Raw genomic sequence first — 19,821 nt, 5'->3', positions numbered from 1 at the left:
TGTCCATCTCACTTTTTTCCTCTCTTTACCCTCTCACTTACCACATGGGACTTCCACAGATTTTAAGGCAAGAAAAGAGCATAGAGATCATTGTGTCTGATTTGCTGCGTAATATAAACCAGAAAATTCCAAGCAATCATTTTATCTATGCAGAAGCTTTTGATTGAAGTATAACATATTTTATACTTCATGCTTGTTGTTCAGATTCTCAGTGGTCTGTAATGGTAAGTGGTACAATATGGTATGATTGCCTTCTCATATACCACTCTAATTTATGGAATCATGCCAGAATTGCAAAGACACAAACAATAATTATTAACAATTTATTAGGTTGTGTTGTCACTGCATTGATTGTTCACCTAGGCTGTTCTCAGAACATTCCAATATTGCTGTCTTGCATTTGTACAATATTAAACTACATATTAATGATGACTATCTCATAAAAATATTAATAATTACAAGAAATTTGCTTAGACACTTATTTGGATTCAATTCAATCCAAAACCAATGGAAAAAATGTTTAGTTTTTCCAGTTACTCAATGTTATCTGTTTCTTATACTTCCATTATTAAAATGCTTTTCAAAATAATCTAAAGCAAATCATGATGTTTTCTCTACTGTGGCCTCAAAGGACTTCACTATTACTAGTTTCATTGCTTCTGTGAAAAAAATTAAGATTTTGGCTTTTACTCAGGACTGAACTTCAGTGAGACTTGTGAGGAGGGGGAGGAAGAGTAGGTGTAGTCAGCCAGACTGAAAAGTAAGGAAAACAATAGACAAAAGGACTACTAGAAGTTGCACGAGTGACTACGTAGACTTTTTTTTTTCCCCTGCCAACTTCTAGAGAACATGCATTGCGCGCTTTCTTGAGCTGTAAGCTTGGCTAATGGACTTTCCTTTGGTTTCTTGAAACTATCAATAGCGATAGACTTGCCAAGTATTTAACTGTGCGATCGATCGATGATCAAATCTCTGAAGAGCCAGGAGTAAGGAATTCTTCTCTTCCAGGCTACACAGTAGCGTTAGAGCCATGTTAAAGCTACTTTGCTGCTTTGGTTTTAGCTGCTTCAGTGGGTTGAAGAGAATAGGAAAATCCATGTTGGTTGTCTGCCGTTGTTTTCCCAACGCATTGCATTTTCTCAGAAGAGAAGACTTGTGAAATGTAGTGAAGCGGTCTCATTTTACAAGGTATTTCTTCATCAGTTCTGCTATAGTGGAAGTCTCCACAGCTGTATAGACAGTAACGAAATTAGCCTTTAAATATTAAGTAATTTGATTAATAATATCATTGAGTTGTTTAAGAAGAAAAATGAATAGAAACTTCATTATATCAAGTGTGTGTTTTCCTATTTCACTGAACAGCTATAATACAGAAATTTACCCGTTGCATTTCTTTATTTTGAATTTTAAATTGTATTGTGCATTAAGATGATAAGTTTCTCAGTTGGCAACACGGGATGGAAATGGACAGCTTTCTGCACTCAAGGTAGTTTAAAGATGATTCTTGATAACTAAAGTTTATTTACACAGCCATACCATCACTTCTTTTGGGCAAAAGCAATTCAATTTGACAAATTAGCTTTGACACCTTAAGCTTTTAAAGATGTTCTAAGAGTGAAATACTACTTGTTTTTAGTGGAGAAACTTTTATCTTTCAAGTGGAGTATTTTTTAAAGATAAACACAATGTGTTTTTGTAATTCGGTGTTTAGCTTTAAATCTTTCAAATAAAGAAACCAGTATTCACTTTGGAAGAAATAAGAAAGGAATTCAGTTACAAAAGAATTCAGTAGTTCTTTTACAAGAACTTAATGTCTCAAGGCTGATGAACTTTATTTACTTAATGAAAATAACCACAAAAAACATATAATGTGATGACAAGAGAACTCAAAAATCCCAAATGTTCTCCTTATATAAATACTGCAAAGATGAAGTGATTTGTCCAGATCTGTCTTTCTGCAAATATCGTAATGCTTTCTGCTCCTAATTAAAAAAAATATGTGTAAAGCTGATCTATCTCACAGTATTTCTGCTTTTGGCAGAAGCCGATGTAGAAATAAGTGAAAAGGGAAGTTAACTAAATTTTGTTAATAGTCATGCAGTTCAACAGGATGAAAATATGTGATTAAAGAGTAGCAGGATAAGGCTTTTATTAGCTCAGCAGGTAACTCTGCTGGCCTCAGCATCTCTGCCGGATAGGGATTTTTGTACTGCTTGAGATTGCAAACTCCTCCCTTTGAATCCAATTTTGAAATAATATATATGGTACTTTCTGAAGATAAAAACTTTGCTGCCAACTAGTTAGAATATGTGGTCATGTGAAGTCACGAAAAATCCCATTACTTTTTCCCGTCGTCTTCAGCCACTTAAAGTGTAGTTTAACAATCTATATTTCTTCATATCTGTCACCTCAGGTTAAATATTACATTAAAAGTTATAATAATTATGTAGATTTAAAATGAACATATTACCTGTTAATACAGTAAAACGTGCTTGCTCCTCTCACCCCAATGTTTTTAAACATTTTTATTGCTTCTCAAAATGTCTTTGTGTTTGGCCTCTTTGTTCAGCTCAGGAAATATTATTGTTAAAATAGAAGCATTAAACCTATCATTAACATGTATACTCAGATGTATGCAATTTATCTATGTTATTGTTTATCAGTGGGAGTGATTTTATCAATATTTTTATCTATGAAGGCTTTTTCTTAGGCTTTATTCTTAGCATACCATTTTTTCCACTGCCTAACTTGAACTGAGTAGCCTTCTTAGGACAACGAAGAAGGTTTTGTCACAATGGATGAGGGAGGGGGGAGTAAATTACCTAAATTTACTTAAATGGATTCTTTTTTTTCAAGTTGTTTTTTGTATAGTTGTATCCTAAGATGTTCTCTAAGCTTTTCAATATACTTGACGTTTGTTGAATAACATCATATGTAACATTAAAGAATTAAATGTAGTTTAATGGCTATATTAATAGATTAGAGTTTGCAGTATGTAAATACTGAAGTGTAAATGTAGTCTTGGGCTGGAAATGGAACACTTTCTACTTCAAGTTCAATATCAAAATCACATTATTTCCCAATAATAAACAACCCAGACTTTGATACAATGACATTTACATTTTTACAGTGAAGTTTAAGGGCTACGGGTAAGTATGAAAGCTTATCACACACTAATAGCAGGAAATGACAAACCCTTTGGGTTAGGTCAGACAAAAATTGTGTGTTAATTTAGAAGGTGGAATTTAAAGATAATTTTTTTCTATGTGAAACAAAAAGTGCAAAAAAGGTTTCCAAAGACATGTTTTATATGATTTTTCTTCTGTTACAAAAATATGTATAAATGAAAATGTCCAAGAGTATTTGGAAAGTAAAATCACAGAAATTACTTTAGACTTTATAGTATGAACAGCTATCTGATCATTAATACAAGTATACTCAAAGAACATAGATTCAAAAGAATTAAATCCAGACCTCTGCAATTACAAACACAACTTCATTTAATTCCTTCTTTAAATATCTTTAAGGTATGGCAATTGTATATAATAAATACACATCTTTCAGTTAAAAAAAACACACACAAAAAAAACCCCACCCATCCCCAGAAAAGTAGAAATTTACTGTATAAAGCAAGTATGTGGTTTTGCTAAATAATACCAAAAAGATTGCATTTGTTGTTTAAATTTCTTTGGAAAAAAAAATAATCTTGTAATCTTGTAAGTAACATAACAGATTTTAAAGCTCTCATTTTCGTCCTTCTTTTCTGCTCATTGTTCTTCAAATTTCTTGCTTCTTTACTTTTCTCTTTGTCTTGCACAGACCACCAGACTACACCCACAATCACATTTGGGAAACTTTCCTGACATGTGGTTTCTGCAGTTTCCCTCTGCTTTTCATCACTGGTAGAAAGTTCTGTCCTTGTGTTTAGCTGTTTTCACAGACGATTATTAAAACTCTTTTCTTTTACTTACTGCTGGATTGTTTATATATTATCCCATCAGTTTAATTGAACCATCCTCCTTTACAAAATGTGGAAAGAATAAGCTTGTCGGAAGAGAAATTTAGCCAGTAGGGTTATAAACACCTGGAAAGAAAATATGTACAGGTAGGGAAATGTAAAATGTACATATTAGTTCATTAAGATGGGATACAGATTATCTTATGTCTTCGTGAAACATCATTCAGGAGCATGAATAATAATAATACACAGATATTTGAACCATGCAGAAAAGCAGAATGTTCTTCATGTATAGCAGGGCCCTTTCAAATCTTAGACACTTTACTGTAGAGTTTACTTGTTAACAGAAGCCTTTCTCATTTGTTGAGCCAATATTTAGACACAAGGTAATGCACACTTCTGTATTAAGTTTCAAGGAATTGAAGTAACTGTAAAATACCTCATTTTCTCTCCTTCTTTTATGTCCGCTCACTTAGCGGTCTAGCCCTGTAATATGTATAGGTTAGAAATTTCTCTGTAGAAATCTTTCTCTGTAACCCATTATCTACCCACTTTTGGTCAAATTTTAAAATTTCAAGACAGACATAAAAACTGATAGAAATATTGTTTTTATTCAGGTGATTGTCTGTAGATGCATTTACATTGTGGTATGTACACACTAGCAGTGACAGAGAAACTTTTATGCTTGCATATCCATGGGAATCATGCTGTAACCCTCCTCCCTTTACATGCAGCTCATATGGTAGTATAAGTGGTAGAGCACTGCCCTTCCTTCTCTGGTTCTCTCAGCTGCTTTTCTGAGTCACAAACCTTTATTGTCCTTCATCTGCATAAATATTTAGCTCCTCTTTTAATTTCTGTAAGGACCTCTGTTATTTGTTCATTCTGGGCTCTTTAGGACTTCAGCACAAAGTTTGCTCTTGGATACTACACTTTTCCACATGCTGTGGCTTCTGGTTTTGACCCTCACACTATATGGCTTTAACCTCTCCCTTCCAGTCTCAAGAATTGCACTGCTTGTGGTGGCAAATGTTTCATTACTGATGGGCCTGCCCACCACTTTTGCTTCTGTGAGAAGGAAACATCACAGCGAAGAGTTCTGTTTGGCATTTGGACCCAGAACTAAAAAAGATGAACCGTAGCATCTTCTGGAATTTTTATTTACCAAGTCCATGAGCAATTTGATGGATTTGTTCAGCAAAGCTAACACAATAGAATTGGACCCTACTCTGTTCATAAATCAGCCCCCAAAAAGAAATAAATATAATCAAAACCATGCTTGGTCTTAGGGTCACTCCCTAGCCCTAGGAAAGTTCATGCTATCCATGTTTCCACTTTCATGAAGTCCTAAGACCTTTCAGTCCAAAAGGGTTTCAGGACAGTGTCTGGTAGTTTTTATTCAAAATTCTCCTATTGACTTCTTAAAGGAAGCAAATGAAAGAAATTCCACTTGCAGACCTTTCTTTCCGTCTCTGCACGTTTGCCATCGCTGAGGTGCATAGGCTAAAATTTCTTCTACAAAGTTACTGCTGACCATTTGGCCAGTCACTTTTACTCTCTTTCCAGTGTAATACCAGTTCGACACCAGGCCATCCAGTGCCACCTGCAGATGTGCCACCACGATGTCACCAAGAATCTCCTCTGACCTATTTTCAGTTCCTATGTTCAGTGCCCATTGTGAAGAGTATGATTTGGGCACTAATGGCATACTTTTAGTAAATAGTTCCATAAAAATTAGATGACCATCAAAAAACACCTGAAGTTCTTGCCCACAGTGGTTTCTGACTTGTATCTATTTAATAATCAATAGTTCTTTTGCTTATATTTCTACAGAAATCCCTGTTAGCCATAATTAAGTCATTCACTAGTTTCTATATTCATTGGACAAAGAACTTTAAGACAACTACTCATCTTTCCACATCCACATCTGAAAGGTTGAAAATCTAACAAAAAATCAGATTATAGATTATATAAAGAAGTCCTGAAACACAAATAGCTAAGTTTAGTACAGAGGCCCGATCAACTAAAGTAACCGATGGGCCCATTCTAGTAGAAATGGTGATTTCTCCAGATCATATTGCAATACTTGATACCCTCAGGTTAGGCTCCATCCTAATGGACATTCCATCTACGCCTTTGCTAATTATTATATTTATAATGGGGTTTCTGAAAATACTGCTGGATTTTGCAGTGTTGTCTTTAAGGCTCTTTGTAACTGGGCATCCTGAAAACCCCTTTCTGGTGATTGTTGGCAAAATGTTGCTTAGAGTTACCCACAGATTGAATGATTTTTTACATGTTTATTCAAAGAAGTAGATGTTTTTCTATTCTGGCATTGTTTCTGTCCACAAGGAAACTGAAAAGAGGTTGTCTAAAATAATGTAATCTTACATGGTAGAACATCTGGCCAAAGAAAGAGATACATTTGTTTTCAAGCATCTCAGTTTAACAGAGTGCAATGAGTCGTGGTGTACAGCATTGGTCAGTGACTATTAAGCACAAATTCTTATTTGATTAAGTTACAAACTTAGATGTATACCCTGTGTGCCTTTAAGGGTATATGAAGTATTGTATGCTGCATGTTGCTTTTTCAGATACTGTCAGTTCCTCTTTGCTTGAGACAGCCAAATGAATTCCATACCCGTTAGTTCAGTCTCACAGTGCCCAAACTGCTGTTTTTCTCTTTTTTACACATTGACATGTAAACATGTGCTTAATAATTTGACAAATTTAGACAAATAATAATTTGTCTAATAAACACAAGAGTGTGAGAACAGCCAATCCTGTGTCAGACCAAAGGTTCACTGACTCAGTATTCTCTTTCTCATACTAGCCCACAGAGGATGCCTAAGGAAAGGTAGAAGAACAGGGCAAACTTGTAGCCATGGTTCCCCTCCCCAGAATGCTCTCCCACCTTCAAGAAATCTGTGGCTCAGGAACTTTCTAAATCAGAGGGAATGCTTTTATATTTAATAACCCTTAATGGATGTTTTTTTGTGACTTTGTCCAGTTAGTATTTAGCATGTAAACTTCTAACAGCCACTCATTGCTGCTCCAAGGACTTCAACATCTTAGCTGTGCTTTGTTTGAAAACAACTTCATTTTATTCTGAACATGCCACCTGCTAATTTCATCTGATGCTCCCAGGTCTTTTCCTAGAAGAGAGATCCCTGTGTGCCCTTTCTATTCTACTTAAGATTCTATACACCTCTATCATACTGCTCCTAGTTTTTGTCTTTTATAGCCTTGAGCGTCCTCGTTGTTTAGTCATTCCTTCTACAGAGCAGTTCCCTACCTTCGATTATTCTTGTAGTCTTTCTCTAAACCTTTTCTAATTTTGGTATAACTTTTTCAAGGTAGAAAAAGTGGACCAGATACGCATACTGTATTCAAGATCAAGGCTTAGTTCTCTCTTTCCATTTCTTTTCTGTTTCTTTTTCTTTTTCTATTCCTGTTTAGTTTTCTATTTCTTTTCTAAGAGCATTCTTAGACATTTTTCCAGAGTTATGTTTGTGTCCTTTAGTCACATTTTATATTGATTGTTCATACTCTGAGGGGCACTATGGTGCTCCCACAGTTGCTGTCATGACTTGTGTAACCTCCTCTCTTAAGAATTCTTGAATACTCATTTGCATTGATACAAGAAAATAATATAACCACTCCTTTGGTTTAGCTGTCAGTCTTACTGTAGGAAATAGAAGATGCTATGAGAGCCTAAACAGGGGTGTCTATTGCTGTTTTAAATGCCCTAAGGTATGTGATGCCCCCACCTGGCAAATATGATACAGCAGATAAGGGAGACTTGCACCCTTCTGGAGTGGCAGCTTGAGGCCATAAAGAATACCCTGTGGTATCTAAAATGACACTAGATACCTTTATTTAGACATTGAATTTCTGCCTAGATGGTGGTATGTGAAACAGTCTTAACTCTCGTGTGTCAATCAAGTTTCAGAGTTCTTAGCCGTATTTCTTGATGAAGGCAACACAGCAATAATTGCAGTTCTGAAAAATTACGTCTTGCCAGTCTCTTTTTTTAACGTTTGCTTGTAAATACAGGTTGAATATTTAAAAACAACGCTTCTTTTTTTTTTCATTTAGGATGCTGGGGAAATGGTTCGATCCTTTGTTGGTGGCTTGGAACTGATAGTCAATTTGCTAAAATCAAAGAATAAAGAAGTTTTAGCAAGTGTATGTGCAGCCATTACAAATATAGCTAAAGATGAAGAAAATTTAGCTGTTATAACAGATCATGGAGTTGTCCCTCTGTTGTCCAAACTAGCAAACACAGTAAGTAACCTCTAAACATACTATCCTAAGTATCTGAGTTTCTTATGTCACACTCCATTATACCCAACCAAAAGGCTATGACAAAAACAGTATGTTTTGCAGCAGCTACAGTGAAGAGCTGTAGAATCCTTCCTCTACCAGATATATATTGGACATGAAAACAGTCTGTGGCTGGTACTAAAATTGCTTTGGAAGATAAGCTTCATTTGAATAGTCACTGTTGCTGAACATTGCTTTCGACAGATGCAGCTGCTGTGTGAAAAAAGCACAAAGGATTGAGAGAGCAATAACTCTGAACCATGCAGAGAATCTCAATGATAGGGCTATATGTTACATTTTAATGCTAATCTTATCTAATTTCCAATCAGTCTAAAAGCATCTTTGAAATAATATAAAGATTCACAGCACTTCCTACAAAGAGAATGATAAGGGACTACCAGCTCCATGCCTTACAGCTCTCTCCAGTTTTTAATTGTACTGCAGATAAATTAGGGTGGCTTTAAGATGTTTGAAAATACAATTCTACTTTCCTATGAAATTCTTATTTTATTATGTTGTCTTTAATTTATTATGTTTTTACCTTCTTCAGAACAATGACAAATTAAGACGTCACTTAGCAGAGGCCATTTCCAACTGTTGCATGTGGGGGAGCAATAGAGTTACCTTCGGAGAGACCAAGGCTGTAGGTCCTTTAGTTTGTTACTTGAAGTCAAATGATCCATCAGTTCATAGAGCTACAGCTCAGGCTTTATATCAACTTTCAGAGGATCCCAACAACTGTATCACCATGCATGAAAATGGAGTGGTGAAGGTGAGGTGGAAGTTTTTTCTTATTTGGAGTTCAAATTGTTGAAGGGGTTTAGCACTGTCAAAAGAAGAGATCATTCATTTTAAATAGTTCTTGAATGCTGCTCTGTGCCTCAAATTTTCTGAACTTTATCCTAAAAATGTTTGATTACGTAGTGAATTAAGGAACAGTATTACAGTGCTAAAGATATTACAGGTAGGTGGTTCTTAGGCATGGAAATATGACGTGGACGTTCACCTCTAGAGTACTTGAGGTGACTGACCTAGGTTGGTAGTGCTGTCACATCAGCATTTTGTCTTTCTCAAGTGACTTTTGCAAAAGAAGTTGCGTTATCTTAAAGAATATTTGCCTAGCACAGCAGAAAGTCACCTAGGAACTGAGTGTAACTGGATTTGGGGACAAATTAAGAATAATACAAAAGCTTAGTTTACCTGGAGCTGTTTCAGTGAATTTGGCATTTACTTATAAAAAAATCTTAATTTAGGGATTAAATAGGAACACATTCTGCAAAAACCTTACTCTAGAAAGACTTTTTCTCTCAAAGAGATTTTTCTAGCAAAGTTTTATCTCTTTAGCAAAGAGTTATTCCTTTGGCACAGGAGAGAGAAGGATTACAGCCTTAGAGATGGAAACTGTAGGAACTCTCAATTTTCATAACTTTTCTGAAAGATTCACTGTTTGCAGACTTTTCATTTTACTTCATGTTCAGGTAAATGTATTGAAAGTAAGAGTTGAATTATGATGTAGTGTTACTATTAATGTTGAATTATACATATATCTGTAGTTGACTATATCTGTAGTTGGGTAAAAAAGATCCACTGGTCAAAAATGTTTAAAGACTCAGTTTAAATGCCATTACTTGAACTGACTCAGATCTAAGTTGCCCTTTCAGTGCTGGAATGTAACATCTTCCCATCACAGTTGCATTATACTGGGCTACATAGCACTGGAGAATATATACTGTATTACAGCTTAATTTGGAACTAGTGTCTGATGACTTTAGTGTTGCTTATCTTTCCATTCAACTGACGCAACCCATTTTCTGCCCTCCTGTCATCTGTTGTTTTCATTCATTTAATTATGCAGGTTTTAGGTTTCATAAGTTGTAGCACACTGAATGTACTGTATAAAGCCAATACTGATGATATACTTCTGTAATAATTCCATCTTGGTCTAGGTTCATCGTTATTTTTCACTCCTAGTTAAAATATTTGACTAATTAAAAACATTTATTTGCACTTGCAGATAAATAGGGATGTACAGAAAAATATCACAGGTGTTTAATTTTTTTATTATTCACAACATTCTGGAATTACTATAATATATTAAGGGAGAGAAAAGAGAACTGATAAAAGGAAGAGCAAAACTGCAAAATAATGGAACTTATGTTTGTTGCATCTAAACTTTTTTTCCAGGGTGCACTTCTCTTCTTGCGTACAAGAAACTTGTGGTTTTGTAATGCAGTGGATGAGTGTTTGAATGTGGGTTTGTATCCGGGTCCATCACAGAACTGAAGTGGAGGTGCCTTTTATCTCATAACTGGCAGATGGCCTGAACGTATGAGAGGATATATGACCAATTGTCATCATGTGTGCCGGCACACACATGTATTCGTATCACATAAGCAGATTTTCATTAGTAATATGACAGGAAGCATCCACATTTGGTCCATGTTGAGACTAATGGCCAGGGTAGCAGTTCCGCTGAAAAGGACCTGGAGAGTAGGTTGAGCAAGCTGAACGCAAGCCAATAGGGACCGCTGGGAGTGATGAAGGTTAGCAGGATCCTGGGCTGTGTTAGCAAGAACATAGGCGGTAGCCAGGGGTGGTGACTCACAGGAGTACTGTGTTCAGTTTGGGCTCCAAGTCCAGTGGAGGGTTACAAAGATGGTTGGGGACTGAAGCACTTGGCTTGTGAGGGAACTGAGCTTGTCTAGCTTTGAGAAAGAAGGCCTTTGGGCAGCAGTGCCTAATAGCAGCCTGCCAGTATCTAAGGGAAATTTATCGAGGCAGCAAAGGCAGGCATGGTAGGAGAACAAGAGACAATGGTCATAAACTGAATCTGATGGGTTCCATCTGGTTATAAGGAAAAAAATTCTATCTTGAGGGTAATGAAGCACTGGAACAGTCCCCAGAGAGGCTATAGAATCTCCATCCAAGGGAATTTAGACCTGACTTGACAAAGCCATCAGCAACCTGGTTTGAATTCAGTGTTGGCCCTACTTTGACCATGAGGTTGGAATAGATGACATCCTGAGATACCTTGCAACGCAAATCATTCTTTGATTCTGATCATCTGATCACTATCAAATGGAAAATATGAAAATAGTAGGAAATATGGAAAATGATGATTGATCTTTGCACTTCTTCACTATATTTTGATAATTAAGCAGTATTCTCTACCTTCTCTGGAATCTCTTCATAGCCAGGAGGTGTCTGTGAACCAAATACATAGCCAGGAAAAGAAATACTATGATTCCTTACTGCTTATTTTTCATACTGGCAGTAAAAAATGAAATATCCTTGGAAAACACGGGTTTACCTGAAGGATTAGTTCTTGATAGTCCCCTAAAAAGCAAAAATAATGGAAGTTTGACAGAGTGCGTTTTCAGATAAACTGAATCAAACTACTCAGATGGTTGATGTCATCCTGCCAAAGACTGTCAGCCAATGCACAGTCAAATGTACTGATGAAGTATAAATATCTTAAGAGATCTGTCCAGCTCTTCAAGTAAATTGTCTTCTGTTCAGTGTCCTACTGAAGTCAGTGTGTATAGCATAGAATCTGAAGTCCTAGTGTCACCCAGCAAATGTGTACCAATGAGGTATAACAATTTACAATTGTAAATTGAGCCTTGAAAACAAGTTTGATAATTTTAAAATTAGAAGATATTAATTATTTTAAGAAATCCATCCAGCTGAAGAAAATCTTTAAACAGCTCCCATAATTACTGCTAAGAGCTACAAATAAAGTAGGTAAGCTACATGAAAATATCTTATTCAACACCTACATATTTTTTCTGTGTGTTTGTTTTCAATTAGATTCAAGTGAACATTCATGGAAGTGCTTAATTCCAAATCCTGAAGAAATCTAGTATGGAGAATATGAAAGTAATTATATCTAAACAAACAAAACCATTCTTAATTAATAATATTTCTGTACTTTTAATTATCCAGATATTTTAAAATAGCATTTTTGCTAATATAATAAGTATAAATAGAGCTGTAATTAAAGCTTTATGCCTTTAAGTCTTTAAGAAATCCCTAACACAAGGCAAATTGATAAAATGCCTAAGCCTAGACAGTAGGACCTGGAGCAGTTCCGAGCTCTTATGTCCAAGTACCTAGCCTGGCTACATACTGATTGCACATTAGGACTAAACCTGGATGCGTGCATTCTGGTCGGTGTCAAAAAAAAAAATTCAGGTGCAGAACCGGAACCACAATATATATGAACAATTGGGAACCAGGACTGCAAGGTATAGAGCAAAAAGCATTTGCCTTTGAACTAGGATATAGCCAGAGAGAATCCAATACCGGTGTATGTGTTGAAGTTAACATGGCTCCAAAATCCATGTTAATAAATTGTGAAAACCCTGTTCTTCCTAGGCCATAAAGTGACAAAAGTGCAGTGAGAGTTCATCAGAGCTAGCTGTCTTGAGCTATCTTGAGCTTTCTTACCTATCTAGCTTTGGTAGCATGGAGCTCAGAGTCAGATGATTTGCCTTATTCTAGTACGATGACTGCAGTATAGGCATACCCATTTTTTAAAAAGCGTAGTTTGGTTTTGCCCCTATTTTTCAGAGAATAGAATTATCCCAGCCACAAGAGGACAATAACTATGATCATCTAGAGTTTCTAACCCTAAATAAAGCCTGGTTTAATTAGCAATTATCCTGCTGTGATGTTCCCAACCACTTCCTAATGCTTATGTGTTGTGTTATACCTAGAATGGCAAAGCAGCAAAGCAAAGTGAAGCAACAGGACATATATCAGACCAGTGAGACATAGTGGTTCCTGTCCGGTGAGAATGCCCATATAATAAGTGTCGTGAGCAACCTGAGAAAATATGTTCTGTTGGACCTATAATAGTTTCTCCAGATGTTCTAGTCCAAGCGCATTTGTTCTGAGTTGCCAGAGCTGAGCAGATCATGAAGCAGATAAACACGTACCATGACAGCTCAGGGCATAGTTGGCCAATCCACCAGTGCTCATGACCTTGACTTCTATGCTGACACTGTTGGAAGTACCATCAAGAATCAATTACTGGAGTTTCAGAAAGGCTAAAGAGGCATTCCCAGATGGCAAGGAGAGTGGGTGTAGGAGATTTAGTTGCTCAAATGTGAGAATCAGTACAGTGCTGAATCTTGCCTGGTCTATTCAGTTGGTCTGCCCAGCACAGGTGAGGCAGTAGTTGCAGCTCTGTATCTGTGCTATTGGGTATCTTTGCACCACGCTTCTCAGTGATGACATAATGTCCGGATGTTTTCATTCTTCTAGGTTCTCCAGTGAGTAGTTGACTGAAAGCATACTTTGTATTTATGTAGGGGTTTTTATTTACAGATCTTTCCAGGACCAATCATATTTTTTGCTTCTGGAAAATTTGTCTGGATTCCTTTGTTATTCTTTCATCCTTTTACCAGATATGTAGTGTTTCAGTAATCATGCCCATTGGATTAATGGCACAGCTGCTGTAGTTCTGACTAGGTTGCAGTACATGTATAATCCCAGATGTTCTTCAGCACGTGTTCATGTGCTATGTTCACATGCACAGAAAGTCTGATGCTTCAGGGAAGCATTTACTCTGCATGAATGACACAGTTGCTTAGTGCTTGAAGCTGGTCAGAGACATTCTCAAAGCATCAGACTTTCTGACCATTCACTACACAATGTGTATATACATGTTTTTGTCCAGGAAACCAGGAATAAAAATAAATAGGGAAAGTAATTTCAACCAGATTCTCATATTTCACATTTTGCCACTGCTTCAAACAGTATTTACTGATTACAAAACAAGAATTATATGTGAGAGAAAACCAGTTTTGAGAGAAAATCAAGTTTTCACCTATTTGTAACTGCACCCAAAATATCTTAACTTTTCTCAAGGCAGGCTATATGACAAAAAGATTGGGAAATACTGGTGTACATCAGCTGCCATGTGAAATTCTGAGTAGACAAGCAGGGTGATTTTGGAGGAAGTTTAGAAAGACAGTTTATGAAATTTTTATGTTCAGTTCCATACTCAGTATTCTTATGACTGGGAATGCAACAATGGTTATGACCTGTGACAGATGAATCAATGCTTTCTTTCTACCAAACACCAGAAAATATTTCCTCTTTCTGAAGTAAAAATTCATGGCTGTGCTGGAAAAGAGATTTGTATTTTCAAAGACCCATAACATGTGAGACGCTAGAAAGCAGGAGAAATTTTTAGACATCAGACTAAGGAACAGGCATCAACCTGAATTCAAGATTGGAGGTAGATGTCCACAAACCAAGGGAGGAGAGAAATCCAGTGGGGTGGTGGTTAGCCAAGACAAGCAGGAGTATAAGGCAACATTCTTTATACTTGGAGTCTGTCACAATTAGAGGGAAGAGAAATAGGAAAAGTCACAGAAAACTGGAAGTATCCAGCCATCACCACATTCTTCATGGAAACAGCAGAAAATCTCCCTTAAAATGTAGCTGTTGCAAAGGAACAAAGGTGTCTACCTATAGTTGACTGCTGCTGAAACCTTAGAAAAATCAAGCTTGTTCATGAGAAAAATCAGGCTTGTCCAACTGTCCACTAAAGAGTAGGGATGCTCTTTTAAGATGAATTGTAGAAAGACTGTTCTGCAAGACACAGGCAGATTGAGGAAGTGCAACTACTTTAGTAGTGAAAAGTTGATTCTAAACATGTTTTAAAGGAAGAATACAAGTCATCTGAAGATCCTGAAAGAATATTTAAATCATTGACCTAGAGACCATGTCACCATGTCAAATTAATACAATGCTCCTCTGTGTTACAGTCACACTATTTCTTCATTATGTTGGCAAGCTGTAGATTGGGATGTTCTTCAGAGGAGGATGATGGTGTTCAAATGCTTCAAGTGAGGATGGTGGTGTGTATACGCGCTTATGAAACTGCTCATAATATATTTTCTAAAAATCTTCTAATATTTCAAAAGATTCAAAGTATATACAAGTGAAAAGGGACGAGGGAAGCTGTGGGTCCCCTCCGGAAGGAAACGGGAGACCTGGTCACCCAGGATGTGGATAAGGCTGAGCTACTGAATGACTTCTTTGCCTCAGTCTTCACTGGCAAGGGCCCTAACCACACTGCCCAAGTCACGGAGGGCAAGAACAGGGGCTCTGGGAATGAAGAAGCACCCACAGTACAAGAAGACGAGGTTCGAGACCTCTTAAAGAACCTGAAGGTGCATAAGTCCATGGGACCTGATGAAATCCATCCACGGGTCCTGAGAGAACTGGCGGACGAAGTTGCTAAGCCCCTCTCCATCATATTTGAGAAATCGTGGCAGTCTGGTGAAGTTCCCACTGACTGGAAAAAAGGGAACATAACTCCAATATTCAAAAAAGGAAACAAAGAAGACCCGGGAAACTACAGGCCGGTCAGTCTCACCTCTGTGCCTGGCAAGATCATGGAGCAGATCCTCCTGAAATCCTTGCTAAGGCACATGGAGAATAAAGAAGTGATTGGAAACAGCCAACATGGCTTCACCAAGGGCAAATCGTGCCTGACAAATTTGGTGGCCTTTTACAATACTGCCACAGACTTGGTAGACAAGGGCAGAGCGACTGACGTCATTTACCTGGACTTATGCAAAGCATTTGACACTGTCCCGCACGACATCCTGGTCTCAAAATTGGAAACTCATGGATTCGATGGATGGACCACTCAGTGGATAGGAAACTGGCTGGATGGCCGCATCCAAAGGGTTACAATCAATGGCTCAATGTCCAGGTGGCGGCCAGTAACGAGTGGTGTTCCGCAGGGGTCGGTACTGGGACCAGTACTGTTTAACATCTTTGTCGGTGACATGGACAGTGGGATAGAGTGCACCCTCAGCAAGTTTGCTGATGACACCAAGCTCGGTGGCGCAGTTGACACGCTGGAGGGAAGGGATGCCATCCAGAGGGACCTAGACAGGCTGGAGAGGTGGGCTCGTGCAAATTGCATGAAGTTCAACCAAGCCAAGTGCAGGGTCCTGCACCTGGGACGTGGCAACCCCAGGCACAAATACAAGTTGGGTGGAGAATGGCTGGAGAGCAGCCCCGAGGAGAAGGACTTGGGAGTGCTTATGGATGAGAAGCTCAACATGAGCAGGCAGTGTGCACTGGCAGCCCAGAGAGCCAACCGTGTCCTGGGCTGCATCAGGAGAAGTGTGGCCAGCAGGTCTCGCGAGGTGATTCTGCCCCTCTACTCTGCGCTCGTGAGACCCCTCCTGGAGTACTGTGTCCAGCTTTGGAGTCCTCAACACAGAAAGGACATGGACCTGTTGGAACGGGTCCAGCGGAGGGCCACGAGGATGATCAGAGGGATGGAGCACCTCTCCTATGAAGACAGACTGAGAGAGCTGGGGTTGTTCAGCCTGGAGAAGAGAAGGCTCCGGGGAGACCTTATAACAGCCTATCAATACCTGAAGGGAGCCTACAGAAGAGCTGAAGAGGGACTCTTTGTCAGGAAGAGTGGTGACAGGACAAGGGGCAATGGTTTTAAATTGGAAGAGAAGAGATTTAGATTAGATATAAGGAAGAAATTCTTTACAGTGAGGGTGGTGAGGCACTGGAACAGGTTGCCCAGGGAAGTTGTGGGTGCCCCATCCCTGGAAGTGTTCAAGGCCAGGCTGGATGGGGCTTTAAGCAACCTGCTCTAGTGAGAGGTGTCCCTGCCCATGGCAGGGGGGTTGGAACTAGATGATCTTTAAGGTCCTTTCCAACTCTAGCCATTCTATGATTCTATGATTCTATGAAAAACATGTAACTGATTATTCCTGGTCATTCTTTCTTTGCAAATGAAGAAAGACAAAATGTATATTTGTGTATTGTGAAAATTAATTTATGTTATTGTGGAAGTTAATTTCTGACTTTGTAAGTGATATAAAGGATTTTTTTTTTTTTGGTGTAATATCATTATTATTTCTGTATAAAGAAGGCAGCCTAGGAAGTTTAAACGGCCTCATCACCTACAGAGTTGAGGCCAGTTTTTAATGATGAGGCTAATGAGGCCTCCGAGGAGATTATTAAGGTAGTGAAAAAAACTAAGAACAAGGTAAAATAAGCACCAAAAATCAGGCTGTAGAAGAACAAAATTAATCAAAGTCATCATTCATCTTAAATTTAAGTGTTTACATTGTGGACATGCCCATCTGAAATAGTCACCCAATTTCTTATAATAGTCAAGGAACAGGAACAGATTCTTTATTGTGTTTCATCTCTTCTAATTTAGACATTTATGCAAGGATAAAGTACCTCAGTCCTTACCGGCAGTATTTTCTGGTCTCCTTTGACTATAATGGGAGTGCAGGTTCAAAGTTCAGATCTGCACATCTACACTGTAGGTATCTATGTTTAATGGGGTGAATCCCATCCCAAGACAGTGAGGAACTTGTTTAAATGGCTGTACAGTCCAGTTCATTATTAGATAGGAATGACAGAATTCTGAATAATAGTGCAATAAGAAAGACCTATTAAAAAAATTAATTTATTCTCTTCCTAGAAAAGTACAGATGAGAGGCATTTATATGCTATGATGGTGATGAAATGCTATCTGCCCAGAAGTAACTGAAACGCACTTTGAACATGATCTAAGAACCCATATGTTTTAAATCAGTGGATCTAACTAACATGAATCCAGGGATTTTGGAAAAGATCTTCGGAATAATAAGGATGGATTCCTTACATCTAACTTTGGCCACTTCTAGCTATGGAGTTTGAAGTAGTCTAAACTAAGACACCTTCTGCAGTCAATGGAAAGAGAGAGAGGCACCTGCAGACTTGTGCTAGCTGAAAATAGATGCCCAAGATTTCTGGAAGGAATAGACTCATGAAAGTGCCTAGTTTTCTTCACTGAATATAGAAGAGACCTAGGATACTAGCTCAGACTAAACAGCTAGCTTTCAGACAGCTGAATTTGAATTAATATCCTCCTGAATGTTGATTTTCAACAAGCCTTGCGGTACAGGGGAAGTTGCAGGGCTGGAAGGAAGGTAATGTGCCAATATTTAAAAAGCCTAAATAAGATTATAGTCCTGTAAACTGGACACTATTCTCATGTTAAATAGTTATAGGTACATATATTATAATACTAGAAGAGATCATTTTAACGATCTAGTCTGAGTAGCTTTGCTCATACAAACCAGAGACATGGCTTCGATTTATTTCTGTTTGGAATAGAGTATATCTTTTAGAAAAACACTGACTCTTTACTTAAAAAATTCCAGCGATGGAAAATCCACTAGAGCCATCATAACTTGTTCCAGTAGTTAAATACCTTCCCCATAAAAACACTTGCACCTTATTTGTAGCCTGAGGTTTGTCTAGCTTTATCTTAAGCAATTACACGTATGATACTGTTGTTTGGTAAGCTGAAAAGCCCTACATAACTTCTGTTCTTATACACATTCTTTTTGAGTAAGAACAAATTATTGTCACATTGTCATATTTTTAATTAGCTAAGCAAGTGTAACCTCTGATGGAATTTCTGTCTTTTTAATTCTTTAATGATATTGGTGTGTCAGCTCTGAATTTTTTATTTTTGAACTTCCCTTTGGGAGTGCATTTCAACACACTTCAGAACAGAATTCAGTATTCCAGTAATATCTGTATGAATACTTAAAACAGGTAAAATAACTTTCCTGTTTCTATATAAACTCTGTTTGAACATCAGAGATTTTCATTATTCTGTTTGGCCACAGTGTTGCCCTCAAAGTTCATATTCAGCCAGTTTTCTACTTTGATTCCTATGTCTTTTTGGAAACTGTTCCCCGGGTTAGACCTTTGCATGCTATAATGTTGGCCTTCATGCACAGGAGTCAAAATTAAGTAATACTGTTCATGTAACTCACCAGTGAATTTAAACCTTGTGATATAATTTGATTATTTTTTTTTCAGGAGACTAAATCTGGTTTGAATTTTTGTCAATATACTTTAAAAATGTCAGAGTTAGCTCTCAATTTTGTAAGAATAATCAACAATTTAAAAGCAGCCACAAAATATATTCAAGCATTTTATTGTTTTAGAGAGGAAAATTTTAAGAGACCAAGACACTGACTCTTCATGTAATGCCTTTAAAACAAAATACTGCCTTTTCACAATGGAAGATTCCAGGTTTGGCAGAGATATTATTAATTAGAAAACTGAAGGAGTTCACTGGCTGAGAAGGTGGTAAATACTTTTGAATTATGTAGACACAAATGGATTAAGGTCTGTGGAAAGAAGAGCAGTGGCTTTGATTGTAAAGTACGAAGCTAAAAAATGCCTATTCTGCTAGCCAATGAAATTCTAAATTTGCAAGTACCTGATCAGGCGGTATTCTGAAACATTTAGGGAAATCTTTGCAGTGAGGTAATTTCCAGTATCTCATATGAGGATTTCTTGATGTTTTGACTTAAAGTTTGAGCTTGAATTCAGAACTAATTAAATAACAAATAGTAAAGGGATTACTTTTTATTCATGAATATCTGTGTACCTAAAACCATTGATCACAGTTAAGTAGTTCATTTTGCTAGGTAGTGATGTATACCTACATAAGAAGAAGACCCCAG

General features: G+C 37.5%; 1 protein-coding gene across 2 annotated transcripts in view; it reads left to right on the top strand.

The window, feature by feature from the left end:
- Positions 1-19,821, top strand: part of ODAD2 (outer dynein arm docking complex subunit 2) — an 84,175-nt gene that overhangs the window by 47,846 nt on the left and 16,508 nt on the right. For both annotated transcript variants that reach the window (XM_074157497.1, XM_074157498.1), the window contains exons 17-18: positions 8,057-8,245; positions 8,835-9,056. In XM_074157497.1, coding sequence (XP_074013598.1) covers positions 8,057-8,245; positions 8,835-9,056 — 411 coding nt within the window. The remainder of the gene's footprint in view (positions 1-8,056; positions 8,246-8,834; positions 9,057-19,821) is intronic.

Source organism: Numenius arquata, chromosome 12, assembly GCF_964106895.1.
Source record: "Numenius arquata chromosome 12, bNumArq3.hap1.1, whole genome shotgun sequence".
NCBI lineage: Eukaryota > Metazoa > Chordata > Aves > Charadriiformes > Scolopacidae > Numenius > Numenius arquata.
Note: the sequence above shows the minus strand (reverse complement) of the source record. Positions and strands in the feature narration are given on the sequence as shown.